The sequence below is a fragment of the Athene noctua genome, chromosome 5, assembly GCF_965140245.1.
Source record: "Athene noctua chromosome 5, bAthNoc1.hap1.1, whole genome shotgun sequence".
Lineage (NCBI taxonomy): Eukaryota > Metazoa > Chordata > Aves > Strigiformes > Strigidae > Athene > Athene noctua.
The window spans coordinates 66,012,806-66,037,265 of NC_134041.1; the positions used below are offsets into that span (position 1 = coordinate 66,012,806).

The window sequence follows — 24,460 nt, forward strand, 5'->3', positions numbered from 1 at the left end:
GGGGTCGTTTTTCTGCCTGCTCTGCCTAGCTGAGCCTTACCTGGGGAGAGCCCATCACTCGCCCGCACCTCCGCCAGACAGAGTACTCATTTCTGGAGGGTAATACTGCAATACGTCCCGGCAAGATGAGGTATGAGATTGTGTTCCCGTGCGCCGAGAACGAGACCGAGATTGTCAGAGCATTTATATTCATGAGAGTGAAGTAATGCTGAGCCTGACTAGGCTTTCTGGATGCCTTAAATGAGCAGATACAGCCTTAACTCTTCACGGTACCCGTTTACTTAAATCTGCTCAGTGACTGAAATGTGGAAAAGGGAGGCTGGAGGCTTTTTTTTTTTTACAGCTTGGATGTTGATTGGAATATTTGTGCACGCAAAAAATGTGGAGGTGTTGGGATCGGGCAGCTTTGGTGCGGGAGGAGAAGGCGATGGTGGGGTGGGGGGTGTTGCCTCCCCATGCGCGCTGAAACGGTTTGGGTGACGAAAACCTCTCGGAGGAACTATTTATTAAACATTTTTTTGGTCTTTTTCATCCAACATTGCCCTTGTGTGGTTAGCTTCCTAATGGTGGGAGGTTTATGTCTTTAATTTGGGTTTGGGGGGGGTGAGGGTGGCACCCCGAGGGGTAGGGGTGAGCGCTGGGCTCCAGCACACCAAGCCGTGCATCATTCAGAGGTTTTGTTCCTCTGGACTTCCTAATTCAATAATTCACAGTGACACGACTCGGTTGATCAAAACAGGAGAGTAAAGTTCAAGAGGGAACTCGGGATTTTCCCCCTACGGGGACTTAGAAGAGGCTGAGACCTGCTGCATCGCCAGAGAGGGGTGGGCCCTGCCCTTCCCCTCCGCTGCCCATCAGGCAGATCGTTAGGAGACAGTGGCAGGGGTTAAATAAAGACACTTCTGCTTATAGTCTGATGTAGCATCGTTGGATCCAACAGCGATTGGGGTAGTGGCAGGGGAAAAAAGGAATTACAAGGAGATAACACTGACGACGAGGCTCTCCAGGTCTCTGAGTAGAGGTGTGGTAGGGAAATCTTAGTGCAGGAAAAGGGGATGGATTCTCAGGAATCAGCACAGGACTGGTGTCAGAGAAAAATAAATTGTTTTTGTGCTTACCTCCATCCCCTCTGCAATGTAAGACTTGGCTGCCACGTTTTGTTGGCTGGGAAGAGACTGATATTTTCTCTGTCTCTTCATCCAAAGCATTTGTTCTCCTCTCCTGTAGCAATTGCAGCTTGGTGTATTACCTACAGCTCAGAGGATAATCAGGTGGCTTCTTCATTTAACTGTACCGCTGCTGCAAACAGCTGCACAAATCACCTGGCAGGGGATGCTGTGCAATGACATGGTCTGTGCCGTAGCCCAAGAGGGAGTTGTCAAGTGCTTTGCAATTTCCTCCATCTTACCGGTCCACAGACTCCAAAACCCAGCCCCAGCCTGTTCAGGGATGTCGTGGCATTCAGAGTCTGGTATGAATACTTAGCTTAGATGAAGTTGCTAATGCTTAAGGAGTCCTTAGTTTGCATAAAACCTTGCTTGGGTTTGAATTTGGAAGCGGGAATCTCGGGAAGTTTGTAACGTGCTACGGACAGGGGATGTAAAGGGCTGGTGCTGAGCATCAAACTCCTCATTTCCATCAGCTCTAAAATCAAAGTCTTCTCTTGCAAGTGCATAGCAAACTGCTATTAAGGCTACTGCGCAAAAAAAACAAAAAAAACCAAACAAAAAAAAGGGTCAGAATTTCATTTACCGCTTGAGTAAAACACCCACTGACTTCCAGGGAGTTTAACCTGCAGAAATACTGCTGGATGAGGTCCGGGGAGAGTTACTTGCTTCTAAGGATAGAATTTGGCCCTGCAACCCCTTCAGCAGTCTGAAGGGAACTGCGTTTAAAACGGTTAAACTACAGATCAGAAACAGCTCCCATTAACTGGGTTTTAACATAACGCGAGCCAACCTGAACATTATATGTATTAAAAGAAGGCGTATTGGTACGTTTTTCACTTCACTGATGCAGATATATCTGTTTATTATATGTTTATAAAATATAGTTGTGTTTATATTTTATTATAGCACGGATTTTAAGCTCATACGTGCTTAGGCAGTACCGAAGAGCGTTATAAAAGCACTGCCCTGGCCCACATTTCTCTGCTGCTCAGAAAGAGGAACACTGTGACCTGTGGGAGAGCACGAGAGAACACCTGAGCCACGTTCTCAAATGCTCTAGTGGACTCTAATGGGTTTTATATGGACTGCCTGATACTTATGAACTGATGTTTTGAGTTTCATTAAGAATTTTCGGTGGGAGTGTTGATCTGCTCGAGAGTGGGGAGGCTCTGCAGAGAGACCTGGGCAGGCTGGAGCCATGGGCTGAGCCCAACTGGGGGAGTTTCACTGAGGGCAAATGCCGGGGGCTGCCCTTGGGCCACAACAACCCCCAGCAGGGCTACAGGCCTGGGGAGGAGTGGCTGGAGAGCTGCCGGTCAGAGAGGGGCTGGGGGGGTTGAGAATGAGCCAGAGTGTGCCCAGGGGGCCAAGGAGGGCAACGGCATCCTGGCTTGTGTCAGCACTGGCGTGGCCAGCAGGGCCAGGGAAGGGGTCTGAGCCCTGGGCTCGGCACTGGGGAGGCCGCCCCTCGGGGAGTGGGTTCAGTTTTGGGCCCCTCACCCCAAAAAGGCCATTGAATGACTCGAGCGTGGCCAGAGAAGGGCAACGGAGCTGGGGCAGGGTCTGGAGCACAGGTCTGCTGGGGAGCGGCTGGGGGAACTGGGGGGGTTCAGTCTGGAGCAGAGGAGGCTGAGGGGAGACCTCCTGGCCCTCTGCAACTCCCTGCCAGGAGGGGGCAGAGAGGGGGGATGAGTCTCTGGAGCCAAGGCCCCAGCGCCAGGCCCCGAGGGAATGGCCTCAAGCTGCCCAGGGCAGGGTCAGGCTGGCTCTGAGGAAGGATTTCTGTGCAGAAGGGGCTGTTGGGCGTTGGAATGGGCTGCCCAGGGCAGGGGGGAGTCCCCGGGATCCCTGGAGGGGTTGAAGAGTCGGGCTGAGCCAGCGCTGAGGGATCTGGGGGAGTTGGGAACGGTCAGGGGGAGGGTCATGGTTGGGCCGGAGGAGCTCCAAGGGCTTTTCCAACCCAGATGATTTTGGGATTCTGTGAATTTACTCATGCAACTTAGCTTTTTGAATTTCTGAACATCTACCTGAACAGTTGCTAGTTCTGGAGACAAAATGCATTGCAGCTGACCTTTGTTTATTTACTGATAAATGTAGAATGAATGCAGAACGTTGTCTCTATTGGGGAAAAACACAACATGTTTTCGAGGAACATCCTTCCTTTAGTGGTGCCACTGCAAGATGCACTAGGAACACAACTTCGGTGTTACGATTCATGGATTGGGGGCATGCTGGTGCGAAATAATAAAGTAAATCAATAAAAACATTTAAGAAGTGTGATGGGGCTGCAGTCCGTGAGGGTCTAGTGGCTCTGCCCTGCGGAGGGTGGCACTGAGCACCCACCTCCTGCACGGCGGGGGATCAACAGAGGGGTCCGTGGCAGTCCCAGGGGGGTCAGCTCTGGATGAAATGAAGGGGATACGTTTCAGGTAGAAATATTAATTTAGCTCATTGAACGCAATCATAAATAGGACAGAGCGTGGGAAACTATCACACGAGTCGTCTGACGGATGGGGTTACAGTGGGAGAGGGTCTATGTGGCAGTTACAGCTTACAAACGGTTGTTTTGGAGGGTTGGGAAGAGACCTCAGCTGGAGTCAAGGCTGGGCAAGGAGTAGGAAACCTGAGCAAACCGCTAGTATGAGCTCAGAGGTTGAACATTAGGAGGAGAAACAGATGCACAGCTCAGTAACAGTCCTGCTGAGTGAGTGGATTTTATTCTGCAAAGAAGTTTTTGACAAAAAATTATTAAAAAAAAAAAAAAAAAAAGCTGATGCTGTTGAGGCAGGGGATTTCCTTTGGATCTGTGTCCTGTAGATGGAATTGCCATGGTTTTAACTGACGAGTTTTTGTCTAATTGACACTGTTTAAGGGTCATTTGGATGAGCGGTGGGGGGATGTGGTGTAGGGGAGAACTTGTAGAGGAGGGCTGGTGGTTGGACTCGATGATCCCGAGGGGCTTTTCTGACCTGAATCATTCTGGGATTCTGTGAATAGACAAAATAATGTGCAGAGATGCTCTCACAGGTCTTGGACTAACTAGAGGTGGAATTCAGGTAAATACTTGTCTAATCCCTCCATTATTTACCTGTTAAAATGAAATATGATTTTGTTGGAACTTTTTCTGCTTTCATTTCTATAAATCCGGTTTTTTGCTATAAAGTTGATGATGGATTATATAAAATCAGTAATAGATTCTCTAAAATAATTAGAATATTTCTGCATCTTCATACATAAAGCTCAGTTATTCAGAATGGCCAAGGTCTTTGCTTTGGTTCAGCTATTTAGGCAATCATAAAGGTAAAGTTTAACATTATTATTCTCAGTTAGTCACATTCCATCTCCATAAATATATCACATGTGCAGACAGAGTGACTCAGTGACTTTGGCAAGTTGGTTGCAGCACCCCTGGTTTTAAGCAATCCTTTGTTTCTGCTGCAGTGAGATGTTTGGACTCTTTTATGGGACACAGTATCACCAGACTGTCTAATCTGTATTCCCAGTAATCCTTTAATTGCATCTTTTACCATAGAGTACCAATGGTCGGGGGCTTGCAGCCATTGTAAAAGGGAAGAAGAGAATTTCTTGATCTGCCTCATCACAAGAGCAAAACATAATTAAACAGTTAAGGGACTAGAGAAGCATTTTTCTCTTTCACATACCACTTGCTGGTTCAGCCTAGGGTGGCAGTGACTGTTAATATTCAGATTGCTGTTTAGGTGACATGCTTAATATGGCTTTAACAGCCTGCTTAATAGTGAAGGAGGTTCAAAGTTGCTAAAAACCAGCACTCTTGCTTGCATTAACTGTTTGCACAGTTGCCTGTTGTCAGGAGAAGTTCTTCACTTTGAATACGAATCTGTTCTTCCAAGGTCCAAGAGCCAGATTAAGTTTTCTGGATTAGGTGGAAGCTCATGCCGCTGTGGGAACTGCTGTTTTGTAGACAAATTGGTGTATTTTTGAAGTGTTATGCTTGATTTTTTTTTTTTTTAACCAATAGTAATAACAGTGAAAACTGATAAGTGTAAAAAGAAAATTTGTCTATGTAGTATCCCAGACAGGCTGCAAAAAAAGATGACGAGAAGGGGTGGGTGTTTATAACCGTTTCCATTTGTGAAAACACCCCAAAAAATCCCACGACAGACAGAAAAACTTAACTATGCAAGGAGGGGCAGAGCGAGAAGGAAGGGACTGGTGCTGGTGACTCTGCTCATCCCCCCACCGCATCCATCCTGCCTGCCCCAGCCCCTTACCAACACGATCAAGGCTCTGGCAGCACTTTATCAGGTAGTAGCAAATGATTTCACTTCTTTGTACTAATTGCCACCTTCAATTACCCTGTTAAAAGTTATGATATGGCTGCTGTTAAAGTAAACTTGATTTTCACTCCGTTATCCCCGTGGACGTAACGTGTTTCTGTGGAGAATTAAAGGCCAGCGGGCTGCCGTAGTGGCCTCTGAAGCATTTCGGCATTAGCAGCAGGTCCAGGGTTAAGTCCCTCTTTTAGGGGCTTATAACTTCTCTGTAAATATTAATTTCAGATGAGTCCTGGCACCTCCACTCTTGGCATGATGGTGCATTGCTTTGCCAATTTACCACACAATTGGCAGGGCTGATAGTAATGCACAATTAGGAGGTTTTTGACCAGCGAGTAACACCGCGGTGCTGTCTGTAGGAGGAAGACATCCAAGAAGTCATTCACCCATCGCCTGTCGTTAAATGGGAGTTGTTCAGCCTGGAGAAGAGAAGGCTCCAGGGAGACCTTTTGCAGCCTTTCGATACTTAAAGAGGGATTATAAGAAAGATGGGGACGGAGTTTTTAGTAGGGCCTGTAGCTATAGGACAAGGGGTAATGGCTTTAAACTGAAAGAGGGGAGATTAAGACTAGGTAGAAGGAAGAAATTTTTTATGATGAGGATGGTGAGGCCCTGGCACAGGCTGCCCAGAGAAGCTGTGGCTGCCCCCTCCCTGGCAGGGTTCAAGGCCGGGTTGGACGGGGCTTTGGGCACCCTGGGCTGGTGGAAGGTGGCCCTGCCCGGGGCAGGGGGTGGGACTGGGTGGGCTGTAAGGTCCCTTCCAACTCAACCCATTTGATGAGTCTGCGAAACCCTCCCAACTACCTCTGTGTCCCCTGGGTGCCATGGAGGCAGCAGCTGGAGGTGGGAATGGGTCCTCAGGGCTGTGGAGACTTCGAAACCCAGGTCAGTCCCAGGTCTCTCCTTTCCCCATCCTTTAGTCCACCATCACCCCCACCTTCCCGGTGCAGCTCCAGCTCCCAGTGGGCACTGGTGAGGTGTGCGATTGGATCGAAACTCTGACAAATTTTTGGTCATTTAAATGCGAAACGGCATCTGGCAGCACTGGTTGCTCTGTGTTGGCCCTAACTCGAGGTCCTTGGCAAGAGGGGAGTCCAGAGCCTGGTCGCCTGGAGGGAGTGGGCTCAGTGTAGAGGTGTAGGGGTGCAGAGGAAGGAGAAAACCTCCGACACTCCCATCCCCACGATGGGGTTCAGTTCATCCATCGCTCTGCTGGCACCCGCCACTCCGGGGTGACGTGGGCACCCTCGGCTCGCGGAGGTGCAGAGTGTTTTCATGTAACGAGAGAATTTGTGTGTGTTAATTTTTATGTGCGTATTTTACAGCACTTTATAATGATATTTAACAGCATAAAATGTTGGCACACGCTGGAAATTGGTGAAAGTTCAGCCATCTAATTTGGGCAGGTTATGCTTACAGGCACTCACACTTGCAGACAGTTTAATAACAGTATTTGGCACTGTCTCTTAGAGCTGCTTAAACTAATTAATGCATTTGCTCCCTACAGGATGAAATTGAGTTTTCAGATACATTTATAAAATGATGTGCATGATTGCTAAATATTTCATTCTTTTGAACTATAACTTCGAGTGTTTTATGTGGGTGCAGAGACAGTATATATTTTCTCATGAAAAATGTACAGTGGCTCTGGGAGGAGGATAATCTCTGCCCCTGCTTGTCAGAAGAGGATAATCTCTGTCCCTCTGTTCGCGTGTTAAAAGGCACTTGATGATTTGGGTATCGCTTGGCACGGTGGTGCTGCTGGGGAGGGGGGGGAGCTCTGGAGCTGCCCCATCCTCCGCGGCCACTCGGTGCTCCAGCACCCGCTTCTCCCCTTATTCCTACGGGTTTCCAAAAGTTACAGGTCCATCACGTCCCAGGCTGCCGCCTCCCCTGCCAAAAATGAGGACAAAAAAAGGGATTTTTTTGGACTCAGGCCCTGGCGACGTGCAGTCACTGTGTTTCATTGATTTAAAAGATGACATCAGGCAATAATTCCCCGAGACCCCTGAGCAGGCAAGGTTAACGCTAATCTTGCCGGCTTAAAAAGAAGTTTAACAAAATAATAAGTAACAATTTGTTTTGAAATAAACCTTTCTGAAGAAATCACAGTAAACAAAATCTGTTTGCCTAAGGAAACCCTCCTAGCAATCAGCTAGTAACACAACTGCTTGTGCTAATGAACCCAAAGCTGTTAATGTGGTTTCTTCAGTTAAATTGATTCATGAATTTTGAAGAGAACATTATCTAATGAATTTTCTTTGAATAGAAAGCAATTAAAAGGACAAATCAGTCTGATTAACCCCAAAGTCACCCTACTGCCACAAATGGTGTACAGTTTGAAATTATATCATAAAAAACTAGAGCAGATTTGCTATCTCTCTGCCCTCTACTAATCCATGTAAATTAATGAACAACAAAGTTAATTTCTTTGATGACCCTTTTCTCGTATCACCTGGATTATGCTGATGTTTAATTTGCTTAATGTTATAATAAAGACTAAACAGATTTTTTCAATGAAGTGATTATCATTCCCTTCAGTTAAGAAGTGATTTTTATTAACACACACATAACGGTGTATGGGTTTCCTTTAAGAACAAAATCACATTTTGCTGTGTTCCTATGTAACATAATCAATGTCTTTTTTGACAACTAAAGACAGAAAACGTTTTTCATCAGTTTGTTTCTTTGCCAAAGCGGGAGACTGAAGCTCTCAGCTGGGGCAAGTGGTCTCTTTTCCTTTTTCTTTTTTTTTTCTTTTTTCTTTTTTTTTTTTTTTTTTTATTCGCCAGCTCACTCCTCTCAGTAAGTTACTCACTAGTTAGATCTTCAAAGCTTTCACAAGTGCCTTGGAAGAGCGATAGGTGTTCAACCCAACTAAACTCCAGACGCGACTATCGGTTTCCCTTTTGTGAAATAATCCTGGGTTGGGAAGGTAAAACCCTGAGATGCAGAAGAAATCTGATCCTAATGCATTTGCTTATTCATTATTTCAGTAGTTGGAACACTTAGAAGCAATTTGCTGGTGAATTAAAATTAAAATAATGGAATATACTTTTTTTTTTTTTTTTTTCCAGAGCCCTGTATCATTAAGGATGTGCCGTACATTCAAGGTCACAGCTAGTCCTTACATTCTGTAATGTCTGCAGTGCTGAGCAGTAGCTTGGGGGTCTCGACTATAAAATGCAGTCAGCCAGGATAATACCGAGTCCGCTGGCTCTAGGGCTTCTTCTGCCGCGTGTCCCAGCTGAAGTTGGAAATTAGCTGGAGATGCAAGGGCTTTGTAAAATAGGTAGAGCTGGTTATTTCTTCCCTTTTTAATTTGACTCTATGCTAATTTATACTCTGCCAATTTAATGGAAAAACCACATTGTATGAGTTAACAGGATAATTGTACTTGAAGCAAATTAAAAATATAGGAAAATCAAAGCCTTAAATCCTTTTTTATAGTGATCGGTTACTTGAAGCGCTCCTTCTAATAATCATGTATTTAAATGTAGTAATATAGGATACAATAACAGGACAGTGCATCGGGGCTGTTTAAATTTAAATTAGAAAGCTGCTATTGAGACTCTGCTTTGCGTTGGGTTTTTTGAGCGTTTCGACTCGGTGTTTTTCCAGCCACGCAGGCAAACAGCGCACGCTTCTTCGTCTTCGTTGCAGATTCCTTCACCAGACAAGTGCTGTGGACCCTGTGGAGGGACGTGAAGTTTGGGGAGGCCGTTTCCTACAAGCAACTAGCAGACCTCGCAGGCAACAGCAGAGCGGCGAGAGCGGTGGGAGGAGCGATGAGGAGCAACCCTGTAAGTTCACGTCAACTTTGAAATAAAGTTGATGGAAGATGGTGGATTTAGAGAGCTTTACAGGCTAAATGTCATTAGATTAAATTTATCTGCTATGAAAACTAGTCTACCATGAGTAATAAGGTCAGTAAGTGTTTTTAATCAGCAATAATGCACAACCCAGTTTAATGTGATTTATTCCCTACCACTTATGGCATTAGATTTGAAAGAGAAACACTTTTAATTCATCAGCCTCTACACATTTTGTTGTTCTCAAACTTCCTTACACATTTGGAGGTGAGGGAAGTCTTTTATCCCCCAACGCAGACCTCATTTCCACAGGGGATGAGTAGCTTGGTTGTGTTACCGCAGTCCATCCTCTCTAGCACGGATATGTTTCTGAAACTGTGGAAGAGGAGGGATTTTAAATCACGTAGGTACACGTTTGAATCAAATCCCTAATTGTCAATATGGTTTTTATCCGCACCAGCTGTAAATGGCATTTCTCCATTAGAGAGAGGTGAGTGGCCTGAACCAACTGGAGGGGGTAGCGCTCTAGGTTAGGCCTGTGGATTTTGGAAAAGCAGTATATTACGATACTTCGTCTCTGTCTGTCTTCCCAGGAATTATCTTTTCCTTTTAGTTGTCCAGGTTTGGATTTCCGGATGTAAGTTCACCTGAATCCCACTGACTGGAGGGGGAACTGGTGCTGCAGCCAGCTGGTTCCTGGGCGAAGGGAAAGCTGGTGAAGAGCACACCCCTATAGCTGTCTTCACACGTTTGCTCCCTTGCCGCTTGCCTTTTAAAAAAATAAAAAACTTTGATTTCTGTTAATATCACTGTGGCCTTTTTAGCCATCCTTCAACATATTTTCCCTCATTACCGCTTGCCCGAAGCAACATGTGTCTTTCCATGCCCAAATTCCTCTCCTTTTCGCCTGCGTTATACCTGCTGTAATCTTTGACCTCCTGCGATGTTTTTACATTCAGCCCTCTCAGTATTTCCTTTAATAAGGTACATATGAGACTGCAACGTGGACTTGCAAAGTGGGTTAGAAAATCTGTTTTCACAAGAGCTGGTGGCTTTACATACAGAAATAAGAAAGGTGAGGGTTGGTTCGTTGGTTTTTTGGTTTTCTGTTTTTTTTTTTTTTTTTTTTTGCAGTGCCACGTATTATCTTTATATTTCACCTCGTTCCTGAAATGAACCTGCATATTGTGCCTAGTTGACCGGCGTATTATGGCTCATGGGTCTGAAGGACCATGTAAAGATTGATGTGGGAAATGGAAAAAAACCCAGTGAATAGGTGGTCGCGTTGAAGTGCAAAAGGACCGGGTGTGTGTTTGCGTGCGGAATACGCGTCAAATTACGGATTAACTGCGGGAGGCGTGTAGCGATGAAAACGCGTTTCGGAATGGGCAGGGCTCTCATTGCAGCACCGGCTTTTTTTTTTTATCATCAGTTTTCTGTTGTGAAATATTGGGGTGGTAGTATATTAATACAGCTCTTTTCCCCTAAAGCTATACATTATTATCTATAATATGTTTAAAAATTTTCTGCTGGGGTCAGAAAACACTGCAGCCATAGTATGGGATGGGAAATAAGAATAATAAGGTAGGAACCCCATTTTAAAAAAAATTGCAGTAGCTTTGCTGTATATTTTCAGAACTATTTTCATCCTTCCTCACAGGGGAAAAAGCAGGAATTTTCACACCACAGCCTGCTGTTACCGCTACTTTGGATGCTGCTGCTCCACTGCAGCCTGAGGGCAAAGCTGGGTACATTTCTAGGCGATGGCAATTACATATCCTTTTGCACAACACTATATTGTTATTCTTTGAGAACTGTTTCCTGTAGGTTTGCATTGTATTGCCTTATCTTAATGTACACCATATTATATTGGAAAGCATTCCGTCATATTAAAATAGTTTGTATTGTCAAGTACAATACAGCGTATTGACAAAATGAGGCTTTATGCTGCTTACATGAACTATTTCGTAGGAAAATCTGATAGACCCTTAAAATATCAGGGTCTCCTTCTTTATTGAGCTTAGAAGCTTAAACCCATTAGACGTTATGTGAGTTTCTGTGGTCGTGTGCTACCTGTGTAGAATCGTAGGGTACCCGTGAACCTTCTACGTGTACAAACATACTTGCAGCCTGTTTATCAGATGAGATATTGAGCTCTGAATCTAACTAAACAGTTCATTAAACTGAACACGTCACCTGGACTGCGGCGGCGTTAACGTATCGGGGCGGAATGCAGAGAGCTGCGGTGTTAACAGCTGCTACACCTGCCACGCGGGCTTTAGGAGGTAAATACTGGCTTTGAGGAGCAATTGCTTCGGAATTGCTGCAGAAATGGGATGTTTTGTTAGGCAGCAGATTAGTGATTTTTGTTCGCAGGAGAGAAGCCGACACTAGTGAACACTTGGGGTTGCGAATGCGACGTAAAAGTGAACGCTTCTATTAATGGTTGCTGCAGGAGCAATGCAAAATAGGGAAATCATAATGTGCTTGCACCTTGAGATGCTTCCTGTGATTAAAGGGCTAAATTATAAAGATGATGACTAAATCATAAACATGATTTAATGAGTATAGTCATAACAGTAAAAATGAGCGTTTGAAACAAACCCGACCCTGGCGTCGCTTTGTTACTCAAACATGTCAGTAAAATTGCGTGTCTCACCCTTTTCCTCAAAATACCAGAACATTTCTGCCTCCTACAAATCCAGGCTCGGTCTTTAATTTTGGTAGTGCTCATTCCACAGGTTTCCCCTTGTAGTTGGGTTGCTTCACATAATTCATACGCTGACCTTCAACTTTATGAGAAGGTGGAATAGGTGCCAGCAGCAGCTGAAAGATGCGACATCTTCGCCTCAATTTATGCCAAGGACATGGTGGGGATGGCTCACCTTTTGCAAGAGAGGCTTCAAATAGTTTACCACGGTTCAGATTGATTGCAAGGTCTGTGGTCCTCAAAGGGAACCCATAAAGTTCAATTAAAAATCTCATTAGACTAGTATAGGAGGATCAAAAAGAAATCACAGAGGCTCATGGGATATGGTGAATGTTGGGCTGATTAGTCCAAGGCCATCCTAAATGACTGTTCTGTGCCTTAAATAAGACGTCTTCAGCAATCTGTTAACGGCAGTCGTCGCTGCATACGTTGGGTCTTACGTTCTCTCCAACCGTGTTCTTGTTTAGGCGAAAGCCCGGCTGAATGTACAACTTGATGCTAATATCCATCTGCCCCAAGTCAAGGATATTATTCAGCCAAAACGATTTAAGCTTCAGAGATTGGAAGGCGTAATCGTGCATTTATGAGAAGATTGTGAAGTATGGCTCTGAAACCTTGCGGACACATCAAACTGCTTGTGCATTCATCCCGTTGGTGGGGGAATAACCCGGGACCCACACGGGGCCACGCTGTGGGATTTGTTTCTGTTGGGGAGAAAAAGCAATAGGGCACGAGCAGACGGAAGGATTATTTTTTTTTGCTACGTTGCGACTCTTGTTGTATGTTCTAAGCTGGTATTTCAGCCGTTCCCATTACAGCCTGGCTGCTCTGGTTTTGACAGTTGGGCAGTTTCTGGAGGTCTCCAGCCCATCAGCGCTGTAATGGGACGGGCAGGTTTCCATTGCCTCCGATTGAAAACTCCTAACGAGCGGAGCGCCGCGGCGCAGCCCCGCGCCGCTCCATCCTCAGACGGAATTTGCTAAATGCAGTTCAAAGGCGATCGATACCTTGTGCAGGGAGTTTTTTTCCCCACCTTTTTTGCTAAACAAACGCATTATCGAGGAGTTAGTTTATTCACAGATTGCCACGAGCGTTAATGACCGCCCGAGTCTTGTTCTGCCAGTCACCCAGATGGCTGTTGATAAAGATTTAGCATCATGTTCTGAGTGTCAGGGCTGTCAGTAGTGCTGAACCATTTGACCAGAAGAAAAAACGCACAGGGAGCTATTGATTACAGCTTCTCAGTGTCACTTGTTCACCAGGATTTAGGTATTGATGAGGCTGCGAGTGAAAACAAGCTCTTTCCCTTGTGGGCCTCTACCCAGAAGAACAAAAGCAAAGTTGGAGAAAATATTCAGCTGGTGCCCGAATCAGAGGGACTCCATTATTGATCCGAGGGCCCCTTCGTGTTATTTTTGTTGGAGACAAATCTCTGGGTTTGGAAGTTTTATAGCGTTTGAGGTAGGGTCTGTGTAAGTGATGGATTCATGTATTAGATGAATTAGATTTCACAGCGTGAAGATTTCAGCAGAGCTATAATATTATGAGCTGCTTGGTTATTGATAAAAATTACATTAAATGTAGCCGAGGCATTAAAGCTCCAGACTAGGGTAGTACTCCCTCTAAAATGTCCTTAGGGCCCTAATAAATTTTAGCAGCTTTAATTATTTTAGTAGTCTGAAAGTTGTCACCACAATTAAGCCAAACTGAAGCAATATTCAATATTTTTAAATTACAGCGCTGATACAGCCTTTGTACCGCATTTTCTTTCCCATCCGACGCTGTGAGGGTGAAGTACGGGCGCTGGCGTGTGTGAGGACAAACTCAGTAGGAAATTCTTTATTTCAGGCATGGAAAAAATCTACATTTATTTCGTGTCCTCCTCTCCTTGCTTGATGGTAAACGGCGTAGCCACACGTCCCTGCGTGCGTGAACGGGTCCTGCGCCGACGCTGGGACACCCAAGACCCCACCAGCTCACACCACCTGAAAATAAAGTCCTTTTTTCCCTCTGTTTTGGACGCACCTTCCATCTTCTTACACAATTTAGCAGGAGAATTCATCAACTTCCCTCCCTCACAGAATCCCCCAGCACGCGGGCCGCGTGGTTCGAGTGTCTTAGCACCATCTGAGCAGCAGCAGGGAACTGGCTCAGAAGGAGGTTTTGGCCCCTGTCCGTACCAAGATTTATAGCCTTACCATCAAAATATGCTGATTTACTGTGTATATTTTTAAAGAATTGCAAATTAACCTTGGAGATTTTTTTTTTTTTTGACAGTGTATTATTATGGCTCGTTATGTCTTTGTCGCTCAAGAAAATCTGCCTGCAGTGACTTCTGCACATGGATTGTAAAGACGGAGAAATCCCAAACCAGAAAAACCACTTGCAATAAAACCCAACTTCTTTAAAGAAGTCATAAACCAGGATGGCACGGTGTAGAGTAAAGATTTTATCGGTGCTTGCTGGAGTTGTCATGGATGCGTAATTCACTTGTGGCATCGCCAGCTCCAAATAAAGCAGCTATTATAAGCATTTTTTATTAAACCTTGATTAACAGTAAGCACCTATGTGTATTCCCGTTTAATGTGATAGCCTGTGGGCCCAGATTGAGATTTTAAACCTCAGCCATTAAAATTACTTTAAAAAACACAAAAGAACCCCCAAACACCACCACCACCCCCCAGTTTATAAAGGTCTGGCCAGTAGGTGTTCAGCTGTGTTGGCGTTTGTGTGTCCCAGGCTCAAATATGAGTACAGCTTGAACCGTACTGAAATAACTATTCAAGGGGATTAAAATAAGTCAGTGTAAAGCACGTAATTTGTCTGTGTGTCTGTATATAAATAAATTATACTTTTTGACTTAAAATATCCAAATTTGTGAAAACTGCACTTTTTAGTGAGTTATTGTTTTCACAGCTACGTGATTGCAATCGAATTACTATGCAGTTACCAAAACACATACGGCGTGATTAGAGATGATGTATTGCATTTTTTATGGTGTGTACTTCAACTATGATAATCACCTGTAATAAAAAATAAATAATAGTAAAAAAAAAAAGTGTTTATGTACTTCTCTACATTATCAGTCTATTATGTAACTTCTTGCATTGATTTTTCAGAATCCGTGACATTTGGCTGTAAATGATACAAAGTAGAAGGCACCAGGAAAAAAGTTCTTAAATTGGTTAGGTGTGAATTAAATCTCTCCTGTTGTAGGTTTTAAAAATTCACAACCCATTTGGGATTGACCTGCTGTTAAATAATAAATAGCGCCTTGTTCTTATATGGAATTTTTCAGCAGTGCACGTGGAGGTGCTATAGTGAGCAGAGGAGATCTGCCGGGGGAGCAGCTCCTCCTGGAAGTGATCTGCTCAGTGGTCTGGGTTTTTTTTTTCCAGAAAAACGTCCTCTTCTAATCCCGGGATGGTGATTAGTGGTCGTCCTGTACCTCCTCGCTACCCTCGTGTGCGCTGGGGGTCTGAGAGGCTTCGCCACCCGCCCCCCCGGGCTGCTGGGGGGAGCTGGGGCAGGAAAATCAGCTTCTCGCTGAGATTTTATAGATGGGATTTAATAGATCGTGTTTACCCTTTTTAAGACTTTACATCATTTTTATGTATTCAAATTTCTCCTAATACTTATTTTTCCTGAGGAACTGGGTTGCTTTTCAGCACCCGTGACCAGCTCAGCCCGAACAGCCTGGGCCAGCGCCACCTCCTTGTCCCGGATCCTTCCCTCCCTCTCCCTGCAGACAACTCCTGGTTTCAGGGTGGATTTACGGGCCTCTCCCCCACCCTCGGCCTTTGATCCCTTCCTTCTTTTTTGTGTGTTTTGCAGATCCCCATCATAATTCCGTGCCACAGGGTCATTTGCAGCAGCGGGCAGACGGGCAACTACGGAGGAGGGAACCTCATGAAAGAGTGGCTGTTGTCGCACGAGAAGCTCCAGAAAGAGAAGTTAGCATATTGATGCAGCTCAGCCACGGCTGCTAACCAGCCAAGACATACAACCGCGGATCCTTGGCTTATAACAAGCTCTCAGAGCACCCAGCAGAATTCAGAAAAATGGTAAATATTTGAGTGACATATAAATATAATGCAACATCCAAAGTGAAATGTGTGGTGGCACCACTATATTAAAAAAGCGGGATGTGTCCTGAGGGATGCAGCTCGTCTGCCCTTTCTTGTTTTTACATTTTACAGCAGAATGACTACAGCGGGCCAGGCCTGTTGTGCATGGATTTTTGTTCCCATCTCCAGTCCTGTTTTGTTCTATTTTTAATGTCCATTAAAGCACAGATAAGGGAGTGGGAGGGACATGGCGAATGTGAGGTGCAAGCCTCCCCCCGAGGAGGCCGCTGCCCGCTCCTGCCCGGCCTGGCTCGCTCATCCCCACCATCCTCCTGCCCAGGACTCCCCTCACCTCTTTGGGGCTGGAAACGGCGTTTTACGTAAACGGGAGCACCCCGAGATGCATTCCGAAGCAAGTGGCTGTTGAGTCGCTTGTTCCCGGCTTTTCTTTTCAGATCGCGAGAGATGGGAATAAAAATTTTTGCCTTTGTGACTGGTGGAAAAAGCAGTTGAAGAGAAGCTGCTGGCAAGTTGTGTGGAAAGTATCTTTTAAATAAGCAGTTTGATGAGCGCAACTTGGGCAAAATATTGAAAAGCTCATCGTGGTTGCATCTTTATCAGCAGCACGTTTCCTGTTACCGTTTGATTTCTTTTTTCCTTTAGATTTTTTGCATTTCTCTGCTGTGCGAAGCTTTATTTCCCGTAGCCTCTCTGTAGAAAGGATTCAGGTATTCAAGAGATGTTAAAGCTACATTTGGAGGTGGTTTAAGCAGGGTTCTCTGCAAGTACGAGCCAACAGAAGCTGAAATTTTCAGTATGGGAATCGTAAATTGTAACATGGAAATACTGATTTTTTTATGTGTTTTATCATATTTTCATAGATGTCTCTTTAGAAAGGCCATTGCTAACCAAGAAATTATTGTGTTAGAATGTGTTAGTTAATATAGTATTATTGATACCTCAGAATTACTTCAATAAAAAAACTGCTTTGCATGTGCAAGTGTCTTTGTGTATGTTTATAAATAAAACACAGTATATGATATATGGAGAAAATAAACTATACCCAACTGTACAATATAAAGCTGTATTTTTATCAAGGGTTTCTGGTGGCAATATAAACCACGAAAGTAAAGCTCAAGTGGTTTGTACGTGTCACCAGAACCCCGAGATAAAAATATAGCCTTATAATATGTACAGTTTGGGTGTATTTTTTTTTTTTTTTATAATACGTGCTACCAACAAAAGAAGAGGGTAGCAAACGTAAACTTTAACCTTTCTCACATTTACATCCCTCGCTGTTTTTCTTAAGGTGTTTGCTTTTTTCCAGGGTGTACCTTTATTTTTGCAGACTCTCGGCGCTGGCTTTCGGGGCGGGTGACGCCTTTCCAAGGCAAACCCCCAACTTACTGAGCGAAATCAGGTTCTGGCTCAGAGTTTCTATGGGAGCCTTGGCGGGGGGGACACACACTGGCTGGGCAGGGACAGGCAGGGATGGGCATGGGCAAGGAGACAGGCAGGATGGGCAAGGACAGGCAGGAATAGGGCAAAGACAGGCGGGGACAAGTAGGGACAAGCAAGGGCAGTCAGGGAAGGGCAGGGAAGGGGCAGGGACAGGCAGGGAAGGGGCAGGGACAGGCAGGGAAGGGGCAGGGACAGGCAGGATGGGCAGCGCTGTCCGACAGAGGGCGCCCAGGCGCAGGGAAGGGGCGGTGGCCGGGCCCGGGTGTCCCCCCCCGCCCCGTCGTCCCCCCAACCAGCAATTTGGGGGAACATGGGGGTGCTGGGGGTGCCCCCCCCAGCCCCCCCAACCAGGCTGGTGGGATGCTGGGGCTGCTGTGCCCCGCCGGGAGAGGCTGTCGCGTTGGCAAATTGGTAAAAATAATCATTAACACCAAAAATGTAAAAAAAAAAAAAAAAAAAAAAAAATTAAAAAAAAAAAAAATAATGGCAAGGAAGGGCAGGATGGGGCTGGGGTCTGGCCCCGGCGCTGCTCTCTGCCCCCCGCGGGTTCCCCCGGCCCAGGGATCCTCATCCAAAGCCTCTCCAGGGTGGAGGTCACGGCAGAGTTTGTGGAAACACGGAGCTGAAGAAAAGATATTAAAACGCAGGCGTCCAAGCCTCTCGCTCTGCCTACGTGAAAAAGGCAAGGGGAGGGGGGGGGGGAAAAAAAAAAAAAAAAAAGACAAAAAGCGCGCACACAAGACAGCTATGTGCTTTTTGCCTGGAATTGGGTTCCTCTGACCTATCGAGTTTCCCGCACCGAGCCTCGCCGCGCTTTGAACCGCTGACATTGAGACACTGTGCAGCCAGGCACGACAGCTGGCTCTGCGGCGGCTAATACCAACACATGCTGCTTTAGCCCATTTCCAGAGACTAAGATAATGAAAGATTCAAAAATAATATTTGTTTTGGCGGAACTACATTTATAATGAAATAGATGTCCTTGACCACGGAAGAAACTGAATTTTGCAGTGGGTCATTCTCCACTCCCCCCCTCCCTTCTCCTTTTTTTTTTTTTTTTTTTTTTCTCCCATACAAAACAGGCTCTGCAGCCGGTCCTAAGGCCAATAGAAATATTTTTGAAGCACTGTGTTGTATTTCCTGCGTCGGATTTACAGCAGAATTGCAGCTACACTGGTTGTACTGTTTTACGCCGGAATGAAAAATGCAGATTACATCCGATGTATCAATACCAAATGGAACAGGGCCCCAGGCTCAAGGATCCTCACAGATCACTTTCATGCAAGCCGAGTTTGCGACGTAATGAGCTCATACGGGAAGCATCTTAAACAGAAAAACGATTCATTGTAGTGGTAGGGACATTTTTAGAAATGCGCCCAAATTTTCTTCTCTCGTGCAACCGATTCGTTAGGAATTAGAGGAATTAGTCATCTGATCAGGGCGAGGAAGATTCATCCCGTGAAGTTTCCATTTAATTTTTCAGAGCGGTTCTCAAGCACCGGGCACTTTTTCAGCAGTGCTTGATATCTGCTGTATCAGTGAATAAGGAACGGTGACGTAGTTGCTAGGGCAGCACCACCACTTCCCAAACAATATTAAGCTACGGGCAAGAAGCAGTGATTTTCAACTTCTGTTAACATCACAGATCGTTTTTTCTTTTAGAGATATCACAGATCGTTACGTTTAATCATCTTTCCCAATGCTTTGCCGAATTTTAAAAATTATAATGTTTATGGTATGTATTGCACCCAGGACAAAGAGAGAGAGTCGGTATTAAAATGTTTATTGTGAGAGGTGGTGCTGAAGACCTGCTTCTTTAAAGAAAATGCAATAAAAGAATAAACCTATGGAAAGATTGCTTAAAAACTTAAAGCGCAGTAATCCAAAGGGAGTCCTGTAAGATTTATGTACTATTTCAAGAGTAATTTCTCAGTAAGGATCTTACAGGAATGTAAAAATCCTCAAAGAATTGCATTTACAGATTTAATTGTAATTCCTTTTATATTCTTACAGAAATTGAATAGAAACACCGTTCAAAGGCTTCTCTGTCAGACTCCCCTGCCCTTGCCGAGCGGCTGTCCCCTCTGCTCCCTGCTTTAAAAACAATGGAAAATATTACTGAGAGTCCCCTCACTTGCTGTTAAAGCAGAGAGGATATTTCAGTTACGCTGATGTGCAAATGCAGCTTGTCGAGGGGCTGTGTGCTATTTTTGTTTCCGATAGCACGCGTAGGCTGTGAGCAACAAATAAATACGCTTAATTTGTGCCTTGAAAAAGGCGTGTTTTTCCCAGTGATTCTCTCTTTTCTTTTTCTTTTTTTTTTTTTTTTTTTTTTCTGAAAATCTGCCCTGGCAAAACCTTTAATCTCTCTCTCTCCTTGAGTCTGGGATTTCCAGATGATTGGCTTTCAATATCGTTATTTTTTGTTGCGTGCCATTTTTAGCGAGGGGCAAATCTGATTTATTTTTCTTCCCCCACCCCAGTGTTCAAAACACCTTTTTTCCCTCAAAATTACTATAGCAGGGGGAGTGAGGAGGGGCACCCTTGTCCCCATCACTGCAGACTGAAGGTGGAGGGCGGGAAGCCACCTCCATCTCCCTCCCAGTCCCCGAGGGGGGGCATGCGGTGATCCAGACCAGCCCCCGGCCCGTGTGAAGTAATGGGCGGGTGGCAGCCGAAAGCGGGGGGCTGGGGGCCGCAGGGGCTGCGGGGTGGGGGGCACAGCCTGCCCGGAGCCGGCGGCAGCAGCGGGTCTGGGCTCCATCAGCCACGACGAGATGCGGTAGCTGGACCACAAGGTGAAAATTGACGTGAGCGCGGGGCGCTGGCAGCGCCTTGGCCTGATGAAAGGATATTTTTAACGAGCCTTTAACGTTTCTCATTAATGGCTGGGCTGGGTGGGTGGGGTTTTTTTATTGAAAAAAGCCAGAAGACAAAAATTCCGCCTGGGCAGTAATTAAGATCGATCCCGTAAAGTATGTTTAGTTATCAATTTTTTTAAAACCTCTTTAAGTGCCTTGTTTAGTTATTTTAAACCGGGCTTTTTATTTGTTGCAGTGAGTAGTTCTTCAGCATGACAGACCTGCAAGGAGCATGGAGGACTCCTGGGCTCTCCTCCTTGACCAGTATTCATCGAAATTGCAGAAAAACGGGTGTTGGTCCAGCACCTCCATCCAGCCATGGATGCTGCCAGGTGCCAGGGCAGCACAGGGCGCCCGTCGATCTGGACCCGTGCTGGCATTACCTGAGGTATATTATTCAGTGTGGCGTCGCTCTTCTTTTGTAGAAATTATTGCTGCAGATTGCATGTAGGTACTGTGGGGTTTAAAAGCGGAGCTAAGTCGACGTGAGCTCAACGAGCGAGGAGGGTGAAGGTCAAGCCCAGAGCGGGGGGCTCTTCCCAGCTCGGCCCTGGGCAGCCCTCGAGGATGGGGCTCAACCCGGGCTGAGAGAGACGGTGGTTAATTAAAATAAAGTGATCCCAAGTGCGGAACTGGTGGTAGTTACTGAAAAAAGCAGCTGCAACCCTTTTACTGAAGGAAAAGAGCGACCTTGTGAGGATGCGATTTTCGCTTCCCAATGAACGTTGAAGTGACCCAATTCCAGGCAGAAACGCCTGTCCCAGCTCTAGGTCGGCCGTTGGAGTCATCCCGTGAGTTAGATCCGAGCTCACCCGTGCAGCGCTGAGCCCTTGGCAGCTCCCGCTTGAAGCTGTGGCCAGAGTACAAGGGCAGGACACCAGGAGTGAGAATCCCGAGTGTTTTTTGATCCAGGCTTGACTTAAACCTTTAAAACTCCAACAAACAGAAGGAAAACCTGTTGTATTTCCACTGACGTTTCAAAAAATTACTGCTTTTTTAAATCGTCTTTTGGGTGTCATGGCTGAGCTTTCCTAGGAAGCTCAACGTTGATTATGACCCAGAATTTCTAAAAGTGTAAGCCTGGAACATGGTCCTTATTCCTGCTTTTATCAAGCAAACACATTTTACATTGCTTTTGAACCGACCATCAGCATGACGTCTAAATGCAGGTTTAATTTTAGGGGGCGGTGGGCAAGCAGCAGTCTGTCAGTAGTCAAATAACAAAATAACTGGTGCAATGGGATGATTTCTTCGTCATGCCCAGGGAAAAAATGCCTTTGTCCTTTCGGAACAAAACGCTCGCAAGCAAAATCTAATCACAAACCCATTTTATCTTCTTAGTTACAGGTAATTGTCTCGTGAGAGGCTTGGGGTAGCACTTTACCCAAAGTGTGCCTGCCCCGGAGGTTCTGCGGGTGTAGAGCCCTCACGAGATTTAGAGGTTTTGAGGAATTAGCAGAATATTGCAGCGTGAGCTGTTGTACCGAATCATCATTGACACACGGAGTTAAAGCGACGCGGTGACAAACTTTGTGTTCTCCAGCCGGAATATGGCCGCCGCCTGAGAAATCAGCTGGGATGGCTGGAAAGCACCTGCTGCGCCCGTCCCCCCTCTCCCCTTTGACTCGGTTGCGTTTGCCGGTGCCCCCCGGGGTCCCCGGCAGGCCGTGCTGCCTGCGGCGGAATGAGGGGGGGCGGGCAGCAGTCATGAGCAGAGGAGAGGTGACCCGACAGGCCACCGCCGTAATTCGCAGGAAAACAGGCAAGATCATGTCCCGCGCCGCCGTCCCAGCCCTCGCCCTCGCCAGCCGGGGTGACGCCAGCGCAGTCACATCACGCGGCCGAAGGATGCGGCGGGGTCAGGACTGTGCGCTGAGGAGAGAGAGAAAAAATGCCTTTTTATTTTATCTAGAACCTGCAGAAAGTTGTCCTTAACACGGCCCCTTGGGCCAAGCTACTGTAGCTGTCGCGACTCTTCGAAAGGCTTTCGGGAACAGCCTTATTTCGGATGAATTAATTTGGAGGGAGAAGACTGTGTGTGTTGGGACCCCTCTTTGTGAGAAGCTCTGACCCAACCTCCAGCCGACACCAGACTGGCCCTCATGGGAGGGTTTCTTTGGACTGGGCTGCATTTTTTAAAGCTTTGTCTAAATAGCATCATCCCAACTGCCCCGCTCTGTAAGGTTAACCCCTGGTCACAAAGCAGAAGGCGAGCTCCTTCAGGCCTGCGGCTTGGAGCAGGACCAGTAGGAGTGGGTTAGTAGCGAGGATCTCCACTTCTACCTGTCAAAATGTCCTGTTTCCGCTAGGACACACAATTCCTGTTCTCGGGGCTATTGACCTTTTTATTTTCTCTCTGACACCAGCGATAGGGCCGGGCTAGCGAGGAGGGTGAGCCCCAGCCCCTCGCAGCGGCTGTGACGGGTGGGTGGCAGTAGGGACAGGGTTACATCACACAGTATGGGGGATGAATATAAAACTATTCTGATTTTTATCTATAAAATGACATCAGGATATTGTATAAATTCATCCTTGCAGTAGATGTCAAGACACCCCAAAAAATTTGACAGTTACACGGGGTAGCTGAAGGCAAAGAGGCTTTGTGTATACCAGGGCAGCGGGCAGAGAGGGCACAGAGCTCACCCCAGGAATAATGGCAGGTGAGTGTCCACTCCCACATCACAGGCTGAGAAACTTCCCATTCCAGGAATGAATTCTGCGGAGAGTTATTTTTAATGTAGCCAAAAAAAAATTAAAATGGGAAGTGAAAGCAAAAATTGAAATGAAACCGATATATTGTTGACGAAAGTCGCTTCAGCCACCCCCGACGCATTTTGCAGTGGAGATAATTGTGCAAATGCAACCAAGCGCCAGAAGGACGACGCGGGGATGAAGCTCGAGCCTCCGGATATTGCTTGAATTGGAGATCACCTCTGTCGCTGCAAAAGCAACACCGGGGGGCTGCAAACTAAAGAGGTGTTTGCATACTCCAGCAACTAATTTTACAGCACGTTTGTCCTCTAAAACGAGCAGACTAAACCCATCCTGAGTTATTGAAGAAGTCACTGCTTTGAAAACGAGCGGAGCGTTAATTGAGTGGTTTCTCATCCCCAGCTCGGTAATCAGTCTTCCCGTACCGCCACTCCTGATGACCAGCAAACTGTCTCCAACCTTCTGGTTGTCAAGAAAATTGTGACAAGGCAAATGTCAGATCATGTGGAGCCTTCTGAATTTTTTGACCCCTTCAATCTGTTTTCCAACCTGGGTATGGCAAAGAAGCTGTGTTGGACTAATTGGTTGTCTCTCTTCTCCAGGCAGCGGATAAAGTCCAGGTACGTAATCTGGCTGTTTTAGATGAGCAGCATCCTCTCTTTCACAGTCATACGTCCTTATGTCAACCACTGCGGGATTGCTCTGGAAAAAGTTCCTTTTTGTTTTTTTACCAAAGCTGCAGAAGATGTTGAGGTCCTACAGCGTTTTATCTGCTGGGGTTCCTGCGCAGCTGGTGTGAGCAGCGCGCAACGGAGGCTGCGGCGTGTGTATGACTGTTGCAAGAAAAAAAAAAAAAAAAAAAAAAAAGGTCTGATTCATCTTCACAGAAACACAAAATATTGCAGCTGCTGGGAGGAAATGATAGCTTGAAAATGTTGCACTTCCATTTTTTTGTTTCGACCAATCCGCTGTGCTTTAAGGTAGAATACTCCGTATTTGAAATTACCTACATAACCATTGATCTTGATTTCACTAAATTGCCCTGCTCTGTGCTCGATAGCTGTTATCCTGGACAGTTGTTTTCTTGGGCTTTCTCTTAAATTGTTTCTTGCCATTGGCAGTAAAACAATATGAGAATTGTGGAGTTAGATATGCTTTTTAAACCGTAGAGACTGTTTTCTCTGGAAAACGGGAAAAATTCTGTTTGGGAACTATAGGGGAAAACTCGATGAAAATTCGGACTCCAGTCCTCTTTCCAACGTCATGTAGATTTTTTTTTTTTTTTTTTCTCTTTTGGAAAGCAAAAGCAGGTTAACAATATTGGTTTCAGGAGAAGATTTTATTGGTTTTGA

The 24,460-nt window shown here is 45.8% G+C and overlaps 1 protein-coding gene across 3 annotated transcripts in view; it reads left to right on the forward strand.

Moving 5' to 3' along the window:
- The window catches only part of MGMT (O-6-methylguanine-DNA methyltransferase), a 174,096-nt gene extending 157,029 nt beyond the window's left edge, over nucleotides 1-17,067 (forward strand). For all 3 annotated transcript variants that reach the window (XM_074907958.1, XM_074907960.1, XM_074907959.1), the window contains 2 exons: nucleotides 9,149-9,288; nucleotides 15,842-17,067. In XM_074907958.1, the coding sequence (XP_074764059.1) occupies nucleotides 9,149-9,288; nucleotides 15,842-15,973 (272 nt within the window). In that variant the 3' untranslated portion in view covers nucleotides 15,974-17,067. The remainder of the gene's footprint in view (nucleotides 1-9,148; nucleotides 9,289-15,841) is intronic.
- The last annotated feature ends 7,393 nt before the right edge of the window (nucleotides 17,068-24,460 follow it).